Source organism: Ambystoma mexicanum, chromosome 8, assembly GCF_040938575.1.
Source record: "Ambystoma mexicanum isolate Mex_15411 chromosome 8, UKY_AmexF1_1, whole genome shotgun sequence".
NCBI classification, from domain to species: domain Eukaryota; kingdom Metazoa; phylum Chordata; class Amphibia; order Caudata; family Ambystomatidae; genus Ambystoma; species Ambystoma mexicanum.
Window position 1 is genome coordinate 159,547,220 of NC_090929.1, and position 20,824 is coordinate 159,568,043.

At 44.8% G+C, this 20,824-nt stretch overlaps 1 protein-coding gene across 10 annotated transcripts in view; it reads left to right on the top strand.

Annotated features, from left to right (window-relative positions):
- Positions 1–20,824, top strand: part of KCNT1 (potassium sodium-activated channel subfamily T member 1) — a 2,308,650-nt gene that overhangs the window by 1,561,415 nt on the left and 726,411 nt on the right. For all 10 annotated transcript variants that reach the window (XM_069609538.1, XM_069609540.1, XM_069609539.1 and 7 more), the window contains 2 exons: positions 1,246–1,294; positions 5,689–5,748. In XM_069609538.1, the coding sequence (XP_069465639.1) occupies positions 1,246–1,294; positions 5,689–5,748 (109 nt within the window). The remainder of the gene's footprint in view (positions 1–1,245; positions 1,295–5,688; positions 5,749–20,824) is intronic.

Sequence of the window (20,824 nt, forward strand, 5' to 3'; positions counted from 1 at the left end):
AGTCATTAGCAGTATATATGCAGGTTACAATATAGTTATATGACATTTGTGTTATATTACAATATACATGGCAGAAGGGGAGGAGGCAGTCCTGGGAAGGCAATCCCGTCCTGCATTTGCATGGAATTCTGGTTTTACTAAGTACAGGGTGAATGAAAAAACGCCAAGTCCCAGAATCCAAAGGGAAAAACAAGCCTGCATGGCCTTCTCGCGCATGGCCACAGGATTCTTGGGAGCTCTGGGTGTGCCTGGCCTTCCTAATATGCCACCAAATGCTGCATGTTCCTTTAAGAAGCCTACTGCATGCTTTGCTCAATTTGGAGTGCTAATTGAAATTCTTTAGCTCTAATGGAGAAATCTGATTTTTTCAAGCATTTGTATACATATTGGTCCACCACCTTCACGACACGATTGCAGATACGAACTCATAAATCCGCGTCAAGCTCATCGTCTCAAGTAGAATGCACTTCAACATTATTAGTTGCAAAGGTTGTCATCAGGTGGATTTATGGAAAATATAGTTCGGCCATTGTTATGCAAAGTGAAGGGTGAGACTATGGGTGGGAAGGTGGAATATTAGAGCATCATAAACATTGTTCTCAAACAAAATGCAATATCTCCCAAAGAAACAGCAGGAAAGTAAACAGAAATAAAGACTAATAGTCGATTAGAGGCTGTCCGGAGGTCCACTGCCGAACTGGTATGAGGTCGCTCTAGGGAACCTTCTAAGCAGAGATCCAGAGACCTCTATTTGTATTGGGTGGTGAAAGCAGTGGGAAGGCGTAATAATTCTGGAGTTTAAATACCAGAGCTGAGTCTATTCCATCAGAAGTGTGGTTCTAGAAAACGAGGCCATGAAATAGGACAGACGATATGCAGATGATCAGAAGTAATATAACCTCTATCCTTCTAGGGTGTTCGTGGAATAGAACTGCCTCCCAGCCTCCCACCATGGGCCCTGGAGACTGAAATCTAGGACAACCTTTACAAAATGACCAGGGATGGACCTAGGCAAGTAATCCTTGCATAAAAGGAACAGAGCTGGGATCTAAAGAAAGTCTACTGTGTTGGAACAGTCATGGAAATATGCAGACGAGAGCGACCTCATGTACAGTTTATATCTATGTAGTAGTTAAGTAGGAAAGCTCTTGTGTATGGAAACACGTGTGTGTGGGTGCAAGATAAATAAAATAGCATGTGCAATGTGGGAATTTGACTTTAAGGAGGCTCTCCTTTTATTTGCAGGGCTCCCATTCTATGGGTGGACCGAAGAACATCGCTGTGGGTGATTCAGGTATGTATGTAACCCTGCTTCCAAAGCTCCTGGTCCCTTATGACAATGTTTGCATTGAGTGGTTAATGTGCAGTCGCCCCTAAGTGGGTGCTTCTTCATAGATAGAGAATGTCGGGAGTATGATCTAGATGTTTCCTGTTGCACTAGGCCCTATGACGAACACTGTAGCCCATACATGACGTCTAAACATGGCACGTAGGCAACTATACCGTATTTGCCGTCTCCTGTCTTCCCCGAGTCATTACATTTGACAAAAACACCACTCGTCCACTACAATGTGTTTTGTACTCTGTCTTTGCTTATTTTAAGTTTTAGTTTTCTTGTCTTGTTCATATTCCATTTCTTGTTTGAAGGTATTTTTGAAAAAAAATGGTAAAACTGCAATAAAAAGTATGTTTTCAGTTTCATCCCCTCAGAGAAAATGGCTTGCCCCATCGTATCCAAAGAGAAATTTTGTCCTGCAAATCAGTTCATTGTACATGTTAAGAGCACACAGTGAAGCAGCATTGAGCAGCCCGACGCCATTTTCTTTTCTGGCCAATCGCAGAGCAGCCATGGCCGGGAAAGCTGTTTTGCCGTCTTCTCTTGCACTGCTAGAGAATGGTCAGCCCGCCTCGGCTTGATGACTGTGGTGGTGTTGCTACGTCCATTCTTCTCTTCGTACCACTCTTCCTGCCACAGCTTCTAGTACTGAAATCCAGGTCTGCCATCCCTCCCCTTTTCCCTCTAGCTCAACCCAAGTGTCTCAATACTTCTTTCTCCTGCGTAGGGCCTTCTTTTGAGTCTCTGGTAGCAGTAAAACATGTTGTATTTCAAAAACGACCTTTTTTTGATCTAGCACTTGTTATAAGATGAGATCACATGCAATATTTATTGCATGAGGAACATAGAAAGTGCTGCATAGGTTAGATATGTGTTATTTACCCTAAGCAGTTCTTTTTTTTAGTGCAACATCTGTACACATTGCTCATTTTTATGGCTGGAAATGCGTATTTCCGTGAGACAAAAGATTAAGAGAAATCCCCAAGCAACATGGCGGCCTGGACTGGGCTTTGGAAGTGACGTTCCGCTCATCAAGATGGCAGCCATCAAAATGCAGAGCTAGAGTAAGCGTAAAAAAAAAAGAAAATCAAGGCTCCCTGAATGCATTCCTCTTTCATTCACAAATGTAAAGAAACATTTTGTGAATGAGAACAGATTGCCGTGACACTACAGTTTCTAATATATTCTTTAAACATTGCCGATACTTAAAACATAGGGGCCTGCCTTTGAAAAAAAAATCTAACAGCCTGGATGTATACAGTAAATGGAATCTTTACAAATGCACGTGGCGTCGGGGAAGTAATATAGTAAATCATTTGGCATATGCTGTACGAAACAGTGACTGGAATCGCCATTCCAAGATGGTGGCCTCTGTTCTTGAAGCTGATTGTGCTGTTCTTTTGGCTGAGCAGCAGGAATGCAAACAAAAGGTGGTTGCGATGCCAGCGATACGCAACCAATTATATTGGGGAAACGAAATGTCGTGTCTCAGCAGCATTTACAAATGTCAATGACAAGCACTGCACTTCATAGGTGCTCTCTGCAATGCGTTTCCCAGGCAATCCCAACTCATAATTAGGTGGTATTTTAACTGTTACCCGCAGACCTGCAATGAAGGTCAACTAAAGATGCTCCAAACGGTTTGGGGAAATGAAACGTCTGCTGAATGCATGCTTGAGCAAGCTCGGGGCCTTCAGGTGCCGGATTCATCAAAAGCAAGAAACAGGAATGTGCCCTCTTCTAGGTCGAAATCCATGTTTAGTGCAAATTTAAAGTAGCACAGTAGGCAAAATCTGGCACATTGACCATAATAGATTCAGTCTTGAAGGTTTCTTCAAGATCAATTGCATTATGTGTGCCGGATGTTGCTTACTGAGCTACTCTGACATATAGTTTAAGGCCCTGGGAATCGCACACTAAAGCGTTGTCCCTCATATTCATTTGTTTATATATTTATTTTAACAGTTTTATGGACGAAAACCGAACCAAAAAATCTAGCAGATCACCGAACATTTCATTTTGCAATCATAAAAACATTATTTCTTTAAAAAATATAAGAGACAAATAATACAGTGAAGCTCATTATAGACAGCATCGTCAATAAATATCTTGTATTTAAAAAAAAAAAAGTTTATTGTTTGCTTGTTAAGCGCTTATACAATAAGAACATACTGTTCCAATGCGCCCAATGTAGGATGCTGTTGGAGCCAGTCATGTGCCCAGTTACTGCATCTCTATTGGTTCTCAGAGAGAAGTTAGGGACTGTGAGGATGGACACTGGAGTGTCCTGCTGGGGTCCATAGATCTATGGTCAGAGACTACAATCAGCAGGAGAGGCCTAACATGGCCCACAAATGGCATATGTACACCTTAACTCCTAGCCTCGTAAAGAGGCAGAGCAGTCCCAGGCACTCTGTTCTGTGTGCATTTACTTTCATATACTTTAATAGAGTGTTTGCACATTTGCTGTGCACCTCTTTAAAAATGTGGATGCAAGTTACGTAGGCAAGACCACAGCATCCTCTGAAGCCCAATGTGTGCAAATGCAAAGCTTAACGTGTGTGGGCGCAAATCCTATTAGTGGAAGTATGCAATTATCCAATTCACAATAGTGAGCACTGAAGACACGCAGTTCTGGGTTTACAGTAGCGAAATCCGGTATTGCAAGTCCCAGAATGCAAAGTTAAATCCAGGACTGGACTAGCGTCTCCCGAATGGAATGGATAATGTTGGTATATATGTGTTGCTTCCTTTCTCTGTTTCACAGACTGACTATCCAGCTGACAAACAAATGAGAGTTTGCTGTCAAAAAGAATGGGCCTACAGCATTCACCCCCGAATGTTGGCAGCGTTGTCAACATTCTGTCGAGCTCATTTGCAGGCATGTACCAGCTGCAGGATCCTAGGGTTAAGAGCAGCACCTTGGGCTTGGGGTCAACTGAAGCAAGATTTACCTAAACCATGTGAAGCAGGAAACAGCAATATGGAGTACAGTCCTTCTCAATATTGCAACCTATGCTCTGGAGTTCTCTTCCAGGACAACTTAGGACAACAGAGGATATGTCTCAATGTGCAACATTACTTTGAAATGACCTTTTCCATCCCAAGTGAATTGTTTTGGGTTGTGACATGTTCCCACTGCTGCGGTGTATATTGCACTCTAAAAACCCGGAACATGTAATAGATGGGATTCCAAGATTTTGTGGGAAGACTTGCTAACAGGTGCAAGTTAAGAGACCCAAATTACAGTTAAAGATCCCAGGGGGTAAGGGGGCGCCAATGAGTCTGCCCATCGGATATCAGAGCTGATGGACCCTTAGAGGAAAGAACGTACGCTTGCTAGATTGGTTAGAAGCAATAAGCATGTTTTATCAGACACATTTCCAAACATAGTTTATTGAATTTGGGATTTTAACATTTTGAGGGTGTGCTTTGTGTGCTACATTCCCTTAGCGTATTGCGTCCTAGTCCTGCTCAGAACCCCGGCAAAGCAGGGCACAGGGGCTCATTCTGAGTATGGCACGATTGGTCAAAACAGGCATTCTTCCGAATAAAGTCTGTTTTTACTGAACAGACTCATTCTAAGTTTGAAATTTGAAATGGTTCGCCTCCTGCGTCATGTGGCAAATGGCACATGCTGTAAATAAACGATGATATGGGGAAAATACCCATTTAAGATCAGACAACGTTCCCAATCATTTTACCTCTGTACACAACATGGAACTGTTTATTTTCCCTCTGCGGACTTACACCGTGCAATGGAGGTTAGAATTAAAGTTCACACTGCCATGTGTTCATTGGGGAGCTCAGTGAGCAAAAAGGGTATTTATTCTCCCTTCTGTGCATGTGTCATTCACTTGTCACTGTCAGTTGCCATGGGAACCAAAGCTGCCCTAGATACGGTCCCGAGCCTCAAAAACAGAGATGTAATCACATGTGCACATATAGTTTGTTTGAAATGACTCGGAGACAGTTCATGAATGCCTCTTGCGGTATTTTCGAAATGCGCATGTTTGGCCAGGGTGGTACCGTGACATTTCATGCCTGCTCCCCAGAACACTGGCCCCAGTAACCCTAGTGATCTCTTGCATTGCTTTAATGTAGACTAGCCCACACCGCCTAATGACCCACCTTAGAGCTGCTCCGGCTACTTGCTCTCATGACAGCATCATTTAACATTGGATGGCCAACATGAAGGCTATGTCTTCACCATCCTACGGTTGCATAGTCCCATGCAATCTTTCCTTTTCGTGCTATATCTGCATTTGGCGTGTAGTCATGTCTTCTGCCATGCATGGACGCTCCTCGTTGCATGGCGGTCTGGGCTGATGTGTGTTTGTGTTTGCTTGCAGGTCACCGTCGCCTTAATCAGTTTCCTTGAGACCATGCTCCTTATTTATCTCAGCTACAAGGTAAGCGGCTCTATTTTTGATTTCTTAATTGCATTTCCAACGTTGAATGGCCAATTGGCTCCAGCTCGCCAGGCTCTCCTTCATCCATCACTGGCTTCTTAGCAGGCAACATGTATCTGCTCTCACTCATAGGAACGTACATATAATATTAATACCACTGAAACTACAAGTCCCAGCATCCATAGTGATGCTGACCTTGCATGCGAGGACTGAATAAACACTGTTTATATTGTGTGATGTACATTTTTACAGAATGTTTTCAAGAGTGAAAGCTCAAGAAAAATAAGCTCTCTCTGTAGCCATGCAGCGGGCATAGCCTGGTCAGCAACACTCCATGGTTCTTCCCCCTACAGTGCCAGTGTTCCTCAAAGCTGCTCTTGTGCCAACCTTTCAGCAGGGCTAACGACTGTCCAGATGCTGCTGCCCGTCCAATCAACCTGCCTACTGAGAAGCCCAATACAGACGAGGACTGTGATGGAGGATTCGATGAGATGCTGAACTGGCGCGGCAACTGGGCTGATTGATTTTTTATTTTGTTGCGCAGCTATAAACAAGGGTTTCAAGGCGCATTCAGGCAAGGGAGGGGGAACAAAGGGACGAAAAGACAAAAAAGCTTACTAGGCCTAGTGTAATTTAGATCATGCAAGTGCGCGACAAGAAGTGCAACTGAGAGGGTACAGGGCGAAGTGCACCCAGAGCAACAGGGCCCTGAGTTAAGTGCATGGGAGGCTGGGACTACATGGGGCAATTCCAGCCCGATAGTGCAAGGTTAGCCAGGTGGCAGTTCAATGTGGGCCAGGCGGCAAGTGCAGGGGGACTGGTCAGGGGCGGGGGCTGGTTCATGTAAGAATTTGAGGACACTAAGAAGCCTGTCAGCAGACAGAGCAGGAGCAAGGGAAGGTTAGCAGGGGAGAGGGAGTGAGAAAGAAGAGGAGAAAAGGAAGGTCTTGAGGAGCTTCTGGAACTTAAGGAGATCCGGCTCAAAGCGGAGAGAGGCAGGGAGGCCATTCCAGAGGGAAGCACCTGCAGAGAAGAGAGGTCTACCCCCATTCTCTACTTGGAGGAGCGACTGACCCGCAGAGAATTAGAAGTAGACGAGGGCTCTCTTAAGAAGAGAGAGTTGAAGGCAGAGAGGCCTACATCCCCAGAATGCCTTGTGGATGATGCAGAGGGTCATAAACATGATTCTTGCAACCACTTGGAGCCAGTGGAGGGATTTCGGGGCTAGAGAGATACGGTCCCTGGGCTTGAGGCCAAGGATAAGCCTTGTGGTCCGGTTCTGGATGAGTTGAAGAGGCAAGACCCGTAGATCAGCAAGACGTTTCTCGTGGCATGAACATCAGCTAAAATCACGTGCCAATATAACAGTGTTCTCAGAAGTGACAGACCCGCCATGCTTGTGTCAGCCATCATTGCACCCAGGACATAGTTTCTCCTTTTTACATTGATGTAACCAGGCCTACAGATAAGGGGTGTGTCGGCCATTTTAACTCCCTAAAAATAAGCAGAATAAAAATACTCCAAACAAAGAATAGGAAACAGGCATGTCGGACCTTGCGCCCCTGCTTTCACCCACATGGCTACATGGATATGTTTGGACCAGCCGTGCACGTAGTCCCACAGGAAGAAACTACTATTATTACTGCCTAATAGGAAGAAGTAAACATTTATCTTTTAATGTGTATGAATAACTAGGTGCAAAGGAATGATTATTGCAAAAGCATTTCCTTTTTCCAGTTAAAAGATATTTTTACTTGCTTATAAAATACTCCCCTTCGGAATTGGACTCCCTGAAAAATCACTCTACTCCCAATTTTAAAAAATAGTGAGTAAAATATTCTCACTTCCAAATCTTATCTGTAGCAATGGCTGTAACTGGCCATCAGTCCAAGTCCAAGGATGGGGTTACTTTAGGCAGTTCCAAAAATATACCTAGTGCTCCATGATCAAGGCCCCAGGGACTGAACATCATGGATCTGCAACCTAAAGGTCTCGAGGTTTTTCACTACAACTCCCATGATCCCCCACCAAACAACATAGTGGCTAGGGCCGATGGGAGTTGTAGTCCAAAACATTTATAGAGCCAGTGGTTGCAGACAGCTGCCCAGGATTGTCATGCATAAGAGGCTGACCGTACAGGTTGCACTTTGTTGCATTAAAGTATCACTGTTCTGTTACATTGAGCCTTACATATATCTGCGGCTATATTTCAGTCATGACATGCGTCAATTGTGTTACTCTTGTTTGGTATTGGTCAGATTCATAGCTTGAAACCTCCCAGAGGGGACAGGGCAATCCATCTAGGCCACCTGTAATACACAGAGAACAAAGCGGGGCATTCTTTGCATGAATTGAGAAGCAGCATTGAGCTCAAAATACCCAGAACACCTTGTACAAATCACTATGGCCCGTGCACTCTCTCAGGGGTAACCATCCTAATCTCTCAGCATGAACACTTTCTGAGATGGTAGAGTGAGGATGTGCACACTGTCTGCAACACTAAACAAGTATCAACCAAACCTACAGTTTTGGCTTTTGTGCAGGTATGGGGTCTACATTTTCCAGTCAGGGTCATAAGGGTACTACTACACCATAAGATCGCAAAAACTGGCAAATCGTACACATACATTGGCATAGTAGGGCAGTGCCTGGCAAATGACTAACTAATGCCTATAGATGAGTCAACACTGTTGGCTTTGCCAATTCTTGTTTTTAACAAGAAGTCTGTGCAAAGAGCAGATGCAAGCACAGACATACAGCTAATAAATGAAGTGGTTGAAGGCATACTCAGTTAAGACATGTGTATTAGATCAGGAACTGCGATTAGCTGCAATTAAGCCATTACCTTTCAGAAAGCTGCTTAGAAAGCAGAGAGCTAGACTCAAAGGGATCCCACAGGAGTGTATTGGGTGGGCAAGGGGAGGTAATGGGTGGAAGCAGCCATAGGTATTATTTTTTTCTTCTTTTTATTGATTTAGCTGAATTAATCAACTTTATAATAAAGAATAGTTTATCAAAAGTACACATTATATAAAAATACATTTTGCATAAAACATTGTTAAATCATCATTAAAAAAGAGATATATTACTGACAATTATAATCAATTTAAAATCATAAATTCATTTCATAACACAGTGTACATTATTACAATTGCATTATTCGTGGTTCAGTCAATATATATTAGCCTTGAGATGTTTTATCGGTGCATTGTATTAGTTTCTCATATATATTCATGGTTTCATGTGTCATCTTGTTCAGTTAACTTTAGTCCATATACAAAATTAAGAACAGCAATTCTCATGGCCGTCAATTTCCCTGCAAAGACAATTTTCCACAACAATTCCGGGGTCATTATTCGATAGTCTTGCAATTGATTCTTAAAGTACGAGATGCAAGTGTCTTGTAACTTAATGCAGTCAATTATTAAGTGCTGCAAGGTTTCTTTATTCTTGGAATTGTGGCAGAAGCGGCAAACATGATCTGTTTTAGAAATCTTTCCTCTTCTGCACTGGATGTCTTTCGTGGGCCAAACATTAAACCTCACGCGCATAAAATCAAGTCTGTGCAATAATGATGGAGATTTTAGCAAATACAGCTCTGCAACACTATGGGCCTCATTACAAGTGAGGCGAAACGGGTTAACGGGACCCGCTAAAGGAGGCGGACCCGCTAAACCTGTTCCTCCTCATTACAAGCTCCCCTCGCGGGACCCGGTAAGTAACGCCTGGTCAAACCAGGCCTGCTTACCGGGTCCCGCGTGGGGAAGAGGGAGCAAAAAACTGGCCACTCGTAATCGTCCCATTGTTTGCTAGCTCCCCCATTCCCATTCAGCCCTATGGGGGCTGAAATGGGAATGGGGAAGGTCCAGGCCCGGGTTCCTGGAGGGAGGAATTACCGGGCCCTCCGAACTCGGAATGGCCCAGTAATTCCCCATTCTGGGAAACTGGACCCGGACCCGATTTTGGCGGCAGCCATGCCGCCAATAATGGCATGGCTACTGCCAAAATCGTAACGAGGCCCTATATTTCTTATCAAGAAATGGATTTTTGCTAAATTCTTGATAGTTCTGGCACTTGTCTCTAGTTCTGGTCCATTCTTGTTGGAATAGTTTTGTTTTTGCTCTATTATTATTCTCAATCAAAACTTGTAATGGGATTTCTGCTTGTGCCAACCTTGTTTTACTGCGTCATTCCATTTTCGCATAAATTCATGTTTCATTGTTAACATATATTTGTATAATATGCTTATTAACATATTCGATTCAGGTGCCATTAGACATTTCCTAAAAAGGGACATTAGTTGCCACAAATACGTATAATACAAAGATGTAAGTCCTAGGTCATAACGAAGCCAGACAATTGGTACACAGTTAGGCAGATTTAGTATGTGTTGCCAATATTTACCTTCACATTTTTGTAACATTATTTCTGTTAATATTGTTTTGTTTTTTGCTCCGTTTAACAACATCGAAGTAACATTCTGTCGATAATACGTTAGTATGTGACTTATTGAAAATTTGCCGCATTTTGCCTGTATGATGGTAGATTGTGATATGGCAGTTGTTAGCTTATTGTCTAGGCTCGACAAGTATGACTTTTCATCTTTCTCATCACTGATTACAACATCTAAATATGTGTATTGTGGCACAACCTCTAGAACTATATTTTGCAATGACCATGCCCTCCCCGTCTTGCCACACTTGTTATTATTGCATATCACTACTTTGGTTTTGTTCAAATTAATCGTCAGAAAATTTTGTTCGACATATAATGACAAGGCATCTAAAAGACGTAATCCCTGTGGAGTCTTAGACATCAGACAGAACAAGATCATCCGCATAGAATAAAGCTGGGATCTTATACGAGTCCAGCTTTCGTGCGTCATTGTCAATGAGCCTCATTTCGAGTACGGAGGTAGGGGGTTAACAGTGCTGGTAAGAATGCCGGTGCCGTTAACCCCTTACTGCCACATTCCGAGGTCCCTTGGCGGGTCCCACTAAGGCCGGCTGGTTTTACCAGCCGCCCTTAGCGGGAGCCACTGGGGGACCAGGGAGCTAATAACGGGCCCGCTATTTGTGGGCCCGTTATTAGCTCCTTCCCCATTCCCATTGAGTCCTATGGAGGCTCGAATGGGAATGGGGAATGGTTTTCAGAATGGGGACTTACCGGGTGCTCCAAGGTTGGAATGACCCGGTAAGTCCCCATTCCTACTTCCCGGACCCGGACACGGATTTGGAGGCAGCCATGGGGCTATTAGCACCATGGCTACCTTCAAACTCGTAATTAGGCCCAGTGTCTTCAAAAGAGTTACTCATGTCCGAGATGAAAAAATTATAGAGGGCTGAAGCAAGGATGAATCCCTGGTTCAGCCCTCGAAATGTGTAAATGAAGGTGGTCAAATCTCCCTTCAATGTTAGTCTGACCTGCACCTTTGTATTTGTGTGTAATGCTTCAATGAGTGACAGTAGATAAGAGGGGCATTCTGCTTGTTGCAATTTTTCAAATAAGAGCTCCCTTGGGACGGAATCGAAAGCGGCCTGGAAATCAACAAAGGCCATGTATAAGGGTTGTCTAGTGATATAGTGATGTGACAGGGTGGCTGTAATAGACAATAGATTAATTGTTGTGCCCAATCCTGCCACAAAACCTGTCTGGAAATAATTCCGTAGATGGTTGTTAATGGTCCATGCGTTGAAATCTCTATGAATGAATCTCGTGAAAATCTTCCCCGGAGCATCAAGAAGGGCGATCGGTCATTGATTAGATGGACACGACCGATCGCCCTTCTTGAATATGGCAACAATTACTGATTGCCTCCATGATTCTGGAATTGTCTGAGTAGATAAGACATTGCAGAACATATTGCAAAGGATCTTCGCCCAAGCTTGAGGATGTTGCTTAAACATCCTATTGTTTACCCCATTCGGGCCAGGTACCTGTGAATTGCTTGACTTCAATATGTAGTATAACACGTCTTCTTCACTAATCTTTAGTTGTTGCACCGTCACAGCATGTGCAGGAAAAAAGTGTAGCAATTTTAGAAGGTTGTGTGGATTATTGGGTAAAATGGAGTGTCCATTGTTCTTCCACTTCGCCATTTATTTGTATAGGCAATTGGATGATATGATTTGCCAAATTAAGCAAGGCCGATGTCCGTGCCATATTTTTCTTGTTAATTGTTGCATGCATTGTTTCACCATCTGTTTGTTATAATTGCATCTTCTTCATTCAGCGCCAATTATTATATTTGCATCTCAAGGCCTTCAACATTGCTCTTCTCTCAAACAGGGGTCTCAACAAAACCATTTTTTTTTCCTGAATTTGTTCACTTCTAGTTCACTTTGTTCTTGCACTTCAAGGTCAAATGGATGTTTTTTCTTATAATTAAGACCTATCTTGGATGTAGAATGGATTTTAAATATTTGCAGAGCGTTGATATAAGTTTCGCCTAATGATGTTGAGTGCTCTGTTATCGTGGCTTGTGCTCTGAGAATGTTTTCATTGAGGCAATATAAAGAATTTTCATTCTATGAGAAACTTGTTCTTGAGTTATTAACTTCAATCTTTTCGGTATAGCATGAGGATCTGATTTGTGCAGATGTCATATGAAGCTGAGAGTGCAGTGTGAGCATTTCATGATCACTGCTTGTCTGGTTTATTAGCTACAATTTTTCAATTCTAGACTAGGTGCCATGATCAACATACACATAGTCAATAATAGAATTACTTTTGCCTCTACGCCACATTGGTTGGGGTGGGATATCCCCTTTAACAGAGCCATTCAAGATTATTAGTTGACGCTCTTTCATTAAACTTGTCCGTCTATCATATATTGGATTATTATTTATCCTTTGATCTGGTAGGCATTGTAAATTCAAGTCACCTGCAATTATGGTGTTTGTTATATCTGCAGGTAGGGTTATCATAAGATTTTCTAAAGCTAGAAAGAATTTAGTGTCGATTAATGCAGCAGGATTTTTATAGATGTTAATTAATGCTAGTATGCCTCCAAGATAGCTGATTTTGACCATTTGTAGATGTTGGCTGGGAGTAACTCAAGGTTGAAGTTTGAGACCTGAGCTGTTTTTAATAGCTATCATTAATCCAGAAGTTGGACGTCCTTTTGTACCAGCTTTAGCAGAAAGTAAACTACTATCGTGATCATTCCAAATCGGCTGTAACGCTCACCTGATTCCCGCAGAGGCGCCGGTCTTGACTGGGTGAATGCCGTATCTTCAAAGGTGATGTGTAACACACGGTTGGCTCTTTGGGCTGGACCTCTCTGCACTGTATGTCTGACTCGAAGAGTAAGATGTCTGCAGATAGAAAATATGGGATTAATGAACTGGGGTTATTGGGTGCCTCTCTCCTCTTCCCTTTCTCTTCTCCTGTAGAACCCCAAAGGTTAACACCCTCACCTTAGGTAAGTGAACGCCGAGCTCTCCATCTGCCTCGGGGCAGGGTGCCGTAACCAGTTTCTTCACTGGATAAGGGTGCAGGCCTCTTGACCTCAGAGGACTGCTGTCCGTCGTTAACTGCACGAACGGTAAGTTCTGGGCACTTCAAATGTCTTAAAAGTCTTTTGTAATGATATCTCTTGTTTTGCAGGGTTCCGGCGATGGCGGAAGGCGGGCTGATGAGAGTTGAGGATCGAACCCGCGTGAGGAATAGAAGCGCCTGGAAGCACGTAAGTAAGCGCTTGTAACCTGCTTCACGATGCGCACTAACTGTCCCTTTTATCTTGCAGGTACAAGTTCGGAGCTTTAGAGAAGCTGAAGGGTGCTGGAATACCCACTGGATTCGGCGTGGGAAGGAGTAATGGCACGTGAGTAATAAAGTTACCCAATGTCTTTAAACGCACCTTCTTTTGTCTTTCAGATGCGGGATGCAGCGCCGAAGGCCTCCGGAGCGTGCGAATAGCTGGTAAGCTTTTGTCTTTCAGATGCCGGAATGCAGTGCGAAGACCTCCGGAGCATGCGAAGAGTAGGTAAGCCTTTGTCTTTCAGATGTCGGAATGCAGCGCGAGGCGTTGGTGACAGCCGATGGACCAGGTAAGAGATGCGCTGCCACTGAAGACCGTAGTGCTAACCTGTTCTTTCTTTGTCTTTACAGGTGCTGCTGAAGACTGGATTCCAGGATGGTAAGCCTTTGTTCCCTTAGGCCCAGGATCAGAAGCAGAAGACACGATGAGCGTTCTGCTGCAGCGAATGCAGAATAATGCAAAGCAAGATTCATCCATCGGGTGTGGTTTAAATAGCCTCCTGTAGTGCTTAGGTGTCTCCTTCCACAGCCACGCCTAAGAAAAGAGTTCCTGCTTTCCAGAAGAGTTCCAGTGTTCTGAACCTAGGGAGTGGCTCCTGCCCCACCCAACAGGAAAAGTAGTCCCAAACAGAAGAGGATCAGGGGTTCAACTGGCAGGTAAGTAAGCAGCATGGTCTGCTGCAGGTAAGTCCACCCAAGCATTATGAGCCCGGCGCTTCCAGCGCTGGGACTGGGCATCTTTATGAGCCTGGTGCCACTGGCGCCAGGACAGGGTCCAAAAGGTCCCAATTGGGACTGGCTGGCACTCGGAACCGGGGTTATGGGTCTGCTTCCAAGGGAGTCGGGCAAGTCCTGATATTTTGGAAGCAGAGATCATGACAGCACCCCCCCTCAAGGCCCCTCCCAAACCGGGCTTCTCCGGGGGTTTGGGCTTGTTAGGAAATGTTCGATGAAATCTTTTGATTAGACGAGGCGCGTGGACATATTCTGCAGGTTCCCAGGATCTTTCTTGGGGACCGTAGCCTTTCCAGTCAATCAGGTAAAATAGTTTAGATTTGGAGATCTTGGAATCCAGGATGCTTTTGACTTCAAACTCGAGTTCTCCATCAACTAGAATAGGTTTTGGAGATGTAGTTAGTCGGGTTTGAGGTTGCACGGGTTTTAATAGAGAGATGTGGAAGACTGGATGTATCTTTATGTGAGGGGGCAAGTCCAACTTGACCGCTACTGGATTTACTATGCTAGTGATGGAATAGGGACCAAGGTATCTTGGGTTGAATGTGTGTGGTCCTTTTAGAGGTAGATATTTGGTGGATAACCAGACTTGATCTCCTACTTGATATTGGGGGGCTTCCTTCCGATCTTGGTCTGCTCCTTTCTTGTATTGTTCTTTAGCCCTTTGAAGGTGAGAAACGGCTTCCTTAAAGGCTTGGGTGATTGTAGAATGCAGGTGGTCTACTGCTGGTGTTCCAAGATCTTGGAGTGGATCCAACTCCGAGGTTCGAGGGTGACTACCGTATAAAAGAAAAAACGGGGTCTTCCCAGTTCCCGAGTGGACAGAGTTATTGTAGGCATATTTGGCTATCCAAAGGATATCTTTCCAAGTTTTTTCAGTTTGTTGTAGCATGCAGCGCAAATACTGTTCCAGAGTTTGATTGGTCCTCTCGGTTTGTCCGTCGGTTTGAGGGTGGTGGCTGGTCGAAAGTCTCACATCAATTTGAGCCGACCGACAGCAACTTCGCCAAAAATGAGAAATAAATTGACTACCTCGATCCGAAATTAGAACTGAAGGAAAACCGTGCAGTCGGACGATGTTTTCGAGAAATTCTCAGGCCAGAGTTGCTGCTGTTGGTAAGCCTTTGAGTGGAATGAAATGCGCCATCTTGGAGAATAGGTCCACGATTACTAGGATCGTATTGTATCCGGAGCATGGAGGTAGATCGGTGATGAAGTCCATAGAAAGCGTATGCCAGGGGCGAGGCGGGATGTCAATAGGGCGTAAGAGGCCGGCTGGTTTTTCCTTTTGACTCTTGTTTTGGGCGCATACTCCACAGGACATTATAAAGTCTCTGATATCTTTTTTCCAAGACGGCCACAGAAGTAGCGCTTGATCTTTTCTGAGGTCTTGGTCATACCGGGATGTCCTTCCATTAAAGAATCGTGATAACAAGAGATTACCTTTTTCTGTAAATCTGTGCTGGGCAGGTATAACCGTTCTTGGAAATATAATAGGTTGTCCTTCACCGTAAAGTCCTTTCCCTGCAGATGCCAATTCTGTATGTCTGCTGGAGTTACCAGTAGCCTGGCTTTATCCTTAACTTCCTCTATGGATTGTGTGGCGATTACACCTAGAATTCTTTGTTCGGGAATGATAGGTACAGGTTTAGGATTGATCAAATGTTCTTCCACTCCCATCCGAGAAAGGGCATCAGCTTTACCGTTTTTTGTACCAGGTCGATAGGTAATTATGAAGTCAAACTCGGCAAAGAATAGTGCCCAACAGAGTTGCCTAGAGGATTGAGCTTTTGCGGTTTTCAAATATTGCAGGTTTCGGTGATCTGTAATCACAGTAACGGTGTGTCGGGCCCCCAGAAGATAATGCCGCCAAGCCTTAAAGGCGGACTTGATAGCTAGAAGTTCCTTATCAGTAATAGTGTAATTGATTTCAGGAGGCGAGAATTTGCGGGACCAAAATGCCACGGGATGCAAATGATTGGTTACTGGGTCCTTTTGTGATAGAACTGCCCCCATGGCAAGGCTCGAAGCATCAGTTTCAACGATGTAGGGGAGTTCTGGGCGAGGATGTTTTAAGATCGGTGCAGAGATAAATCTAGTCTTCAAATTCTGGAAAGCTTGTTCCGCCTCGGTAGACCATTCAAAACGTTTGTTTTTCTTTAAAAAGGCGGTGATGGGCTGGACTATTCGAGAGAATTCGGGGATAAACCTGCGGTAAAAGTTAGCGAAGCCTAACATGCTTTGAACACCTTTTACGGAGGATGGCGATGGCCATTTGAGAATTGCATCGACCTTCTTTGAATCCATACGCACTCCGCTAGGTGATAATATGAATCCCAAGAATTCAACTTCAGTCACGTTGAAAACACATTTTTCCAATTTAGCGAAAAGTTTGTGTTGACGCAATCTCTCGAGGACCATTTTCACGTGTTTCCGATGTTCAGTTTCCGATGAAGAATAAACGAGGATGTCGTCAATGTAAACAACAACACACACATCTATGAGCTCTCTGAGGACATTGTTCATAAAATATTGAAAGGCGGCCGGGGCATTGCAAAGTCCGAAGGGCATGACCTGATATTCAAATAGCCCATACTTGGTGCGGAAGGCCGTCTTCCATTCATCGCCCTCTTTTACTCGTACCAAGTGGTAGGCTCCTCTAAGATCCAGCTTTGTATATATGCATGCTTTTCTGACTTGGTCCAGGAGTTCAGGGATCAAAGGTAACGGATATCTATTCTTAACGGTGATCTGGTTCAGGGCGCGATAATCTATACAAGTTCTAAGGTCCCCTTCTTTTTTTGGAACGAAGAACAAAGCTGAGGAAGCAGGGGACTTGGAAGGACGAATAAACCCATTTGCTAGGTATTGATCCAGGTATTGTCGGAGGTGAAGATTCTCAGGCTCGGTGAGGGCATAAATTCTACTACAAGGAGGAGTAGATCCAGGTATCAGGTCTATCTGGCAGTCATAAGACCTATGAGGAGGTAGAGAGTTAGCCTGATCCTTCCGGAAAACATCTTGGAATTCTAGGTATTCAGGAGGTAACTGAGGAGCCTCCGAGGAAATTGCTGCCAGTGCAACACCAGGTCGAGGGTGACAAGTAGAGACACATTCTGGAAACTGAACCGTTCTTGCTCGCCAATCGATCTGAGGATTGTGCTTTTCTAACCAAGGAATTCCTAGAATAATCTGGAACTGGGGGGCCTTGATCACATCGAACACGATCTTCTCATGGTGTCCATCTTGACTTACTAGCGTCACTTCTTGGGTGGTATGCGTTACTGGCCCGGAGGCTATCTCCGTACCATCCACCGTAGTAATGATGTCCTTTACAGCCTTTGGACAAAGAGTCAGATTCATCCTCAAAACCATTTCATGATCCACATAATTGCCGATGGCACAGCTGTCGACGTAAGCTTCAATCGCATGTAATCGATCCGGATGTTCAGGGCTAATGAGGACCATAGGTATCACGAAATGCGAGGTCACGGAACTGGTTTTAACGCTCGGCAAGAGGACCTCTATTCTTGTCGGGCGAGGTCGTTTCCCTGCTCAGAGTTTGTGACCCTGGTAACTGCAGCTCCTACTGCCTTCTTGGCTGGTTTCACCGGACAGTCTCGAAGAAAGTGCCCCGAGTTTCCGCAATAGAGGCATAATTGCAGCTGTTTTCTCCTTTCCCGCTCCTTTTGTGTTAGTGGTCCTTTCAGGCCCCCTATTTGCATGGGTTCCCCGGAGTCTACTCCTTTGGTAGGAGTTGGTGGTTTGGAAAATACTCGAGCATCAAACTTGGAACGATCGGCCTTCCTGTTCTGCAGTCTGTGGTCAATTTGAACGACTAAGTCAATATAGTCCGAACAGTCTTGCGGGGGATTCACTACTTGGGCTAATACATCTTTGAGCTCTCCACGTAGACCTCTATAAAACAGCGTAATCCTTTTGTCCTCAGGCCATCGAGTTTCCACTATCAGTCTGTTGAAAGACGCAATATAAGCTAAAAGGTCTTGATTACCCTTTCGCAATGAAAGGAGCTCATTGTCCAAGGCCTGCCCCTGTGAATGTCTTGCAAACAGTTTTTCCATACTGAGCTGAAAAGCTCGAAAATCATGGAGAACCGGATCATCTTGATTAACTAGAGGGATCGACCAGTCTGCCGCATTGCCACTAAGGTACGAAAGCACAAAAGCTACCTTAGCTTGATCAGTTGGAAAGGCTGCTGGCCGGCATAAGAAGTGCAACCGGCACTGATTAATAAATACTGCAAACCTCTTTGGGTCACCAGAAAATCGTTCGGGCGGAGCCAGAGGTACATTCCCAGGTAGGTTGATCTGCACGGGGTTCGTAGAGGATGTTGAAGGAAGATTTGCCCCTGATGCGGGTAACGGAGTTTGTCCGGCTTGTGACTGTAGCAATTGTCTAGCGAGATCGTCTGTTCGCTCCTTGGAAATAATCAGTTCCCTTCTTAGAGCATTCGTTTCCTGACGGGCTGCATGCACTTCTGCTCTTAGTTCCGCAAGTAACTGGGCTAGCTGGTCAGTATCCAAGGTTTCCATAGCGCCTGGGTGGGAGTTTTGCGATAGGCTTTGCGTTCTGTAACGCTCACCTGATTCCCGCAGAGGCGCCGGTCTTGACTGGGTGAATGCCGTATCTTCAAAGGTGATGTGTAACACACGGTTGGCTCTTTGGGCTGGACCTCTGTGCACTGTATGTCTGACTCGAAGAGTAAGATGTCTGCAGGTAGAAAATATGGGATTAATGAACTGGGGTTATTGGGTGCCTCTCTCCTCTTCCCTATCTCTTCTCCTGTAGAACCCCAAAGGTTAACACCCTCACCTTAGGTAAGTGAACGCCGAGCTCTCCATCTGCCTCGGGGCAGGGTGCCGTAACCAGTTTCTTCACTGGATAAGGGTGCAGGCCTCTTGACCTCAGAGGACTGCTGTCCGTCGTTAACTGCACGAACGGTAAGTTCTGGGCACTTCAAATGTCTTAAAAGTCTTTTGTAATGATATCTCTTGTTTTGCAGGGTTCCGGCGATGGCGGATGGCGGGCTGATGAGAGTTGAGGATCGAACCCGCGTGAGGAATAGAAGCGCCTGGAAGCACGTAAGTAAGCGCTTGTAACCTGCTTCACGATGCGCTCTAACTGTCGCTTTTATCTTGCAGGTACAAGTTCGGAGCTTTAGAGAAGCTGAAGGGTGCTGGAATACCCACTGGATTCGGCGTGGGAAGGAGTAATGGCACGTGAGTAATAAAGTTACCCAATGTCTTTAAACGCACCTTCTTTTGTCTTTCAGATGCGGGATGCAGCGCCGAAGGCCTCCGGAGCGTGCGAAGAGCTGGTAAGCTTTTGTCTTTCAGATGCCGGAATGCAGTGCGAAGACCTCCGGAGCATGCGAAGAGTAGGTAAGCCTTTGTCTTTCAGATGCCGGAATGCAGCGCGAGGCGTTGGTGACAGCCGATGGACCAGGTAAGAGATGCGCTGCCACTGAAGACCGTAGTGCTAACCTGTTCTTTCTTTGTCTTTACAGGTGCTGCTGAAGACTGGATTCCAGGATGGTAAGCCTTTGTTCCCTTAGGCCCAGGATCAGAAGCAGAAGACACGATGAGCGTTCTGCTGCAGAGAATGCAGAATAACGCAAAGCAAGATTCATCCATCGGGTGTGGTTTAAATAGCCTCCTGTAGTGCTTAGGTGTCTCCTTCCACAGCCACGCCTAAGAAAAGAGTTCCTGCTTTCCAGAAGAGTTCCAGTGTTCTGAACCTAGGGAGTGGCTCCTGCCCCACCCAACAGGAAAAGTAGTCCCAAACAGAAGAGGATCAGGGGTTCAACTGGCAGGTAAGTAAGCAGCATGGGCTGCTGCAGGTAAGTCCACCCAAGCATTATGAGCCCGGCGCTTCCAGCGCTGGGACTGGGCATCTTTATGAGCCTGGTGCCACTGGCACCAGGACAGGGTCCAAAAGGTCCCAATTGGGACTGGCTGGCACTCGGAACCGGGGTTATGGGTCTGCTTCCAAGGGAGTCGGGCAAGTCCTGATCTTTTGGAAGCAGAGATCATGACATCGGCTGCTCAATGAGCTAAGTTTCTTGGAACACCACTATGTCAAATGAATTGATTGAGTTAGCACTCACGCTGCACAGATGTTGGTGTCCACATGTGTTCCAACTGGCCAAGGATATTAATTTACATATATTAGGAGAATCTAGTTATGGGTTATTGTTCTTGCTCCAAGGGGTAACAACTAGATTAGTTTTGCTTGTTACGTTAGAAGGTGTGATATGTTCACATTTAAAGAATCTTCTATATCATTACACCCATTCATATTGGTAAATGGGTTAAATGCTGTAGGATCTTGTGCCACCACAAAGCCTAGAGCAAATAATTCCATTTTGGCTTGCCAAATAGTTTTTATAACAACCCCTGACGGAATCCATAACCTCACTATTGATAGATCTTGGTGATTCACAAATTGTACCTGGTCAATATCTGTAGATTTAATATCTTCTAGTTTCTGCAATTCGGCAAAGATGTCAAGTACACTGGTTCTGCATAGGTTGTATGTGGGGTAAGGTGAAGGCCAACAC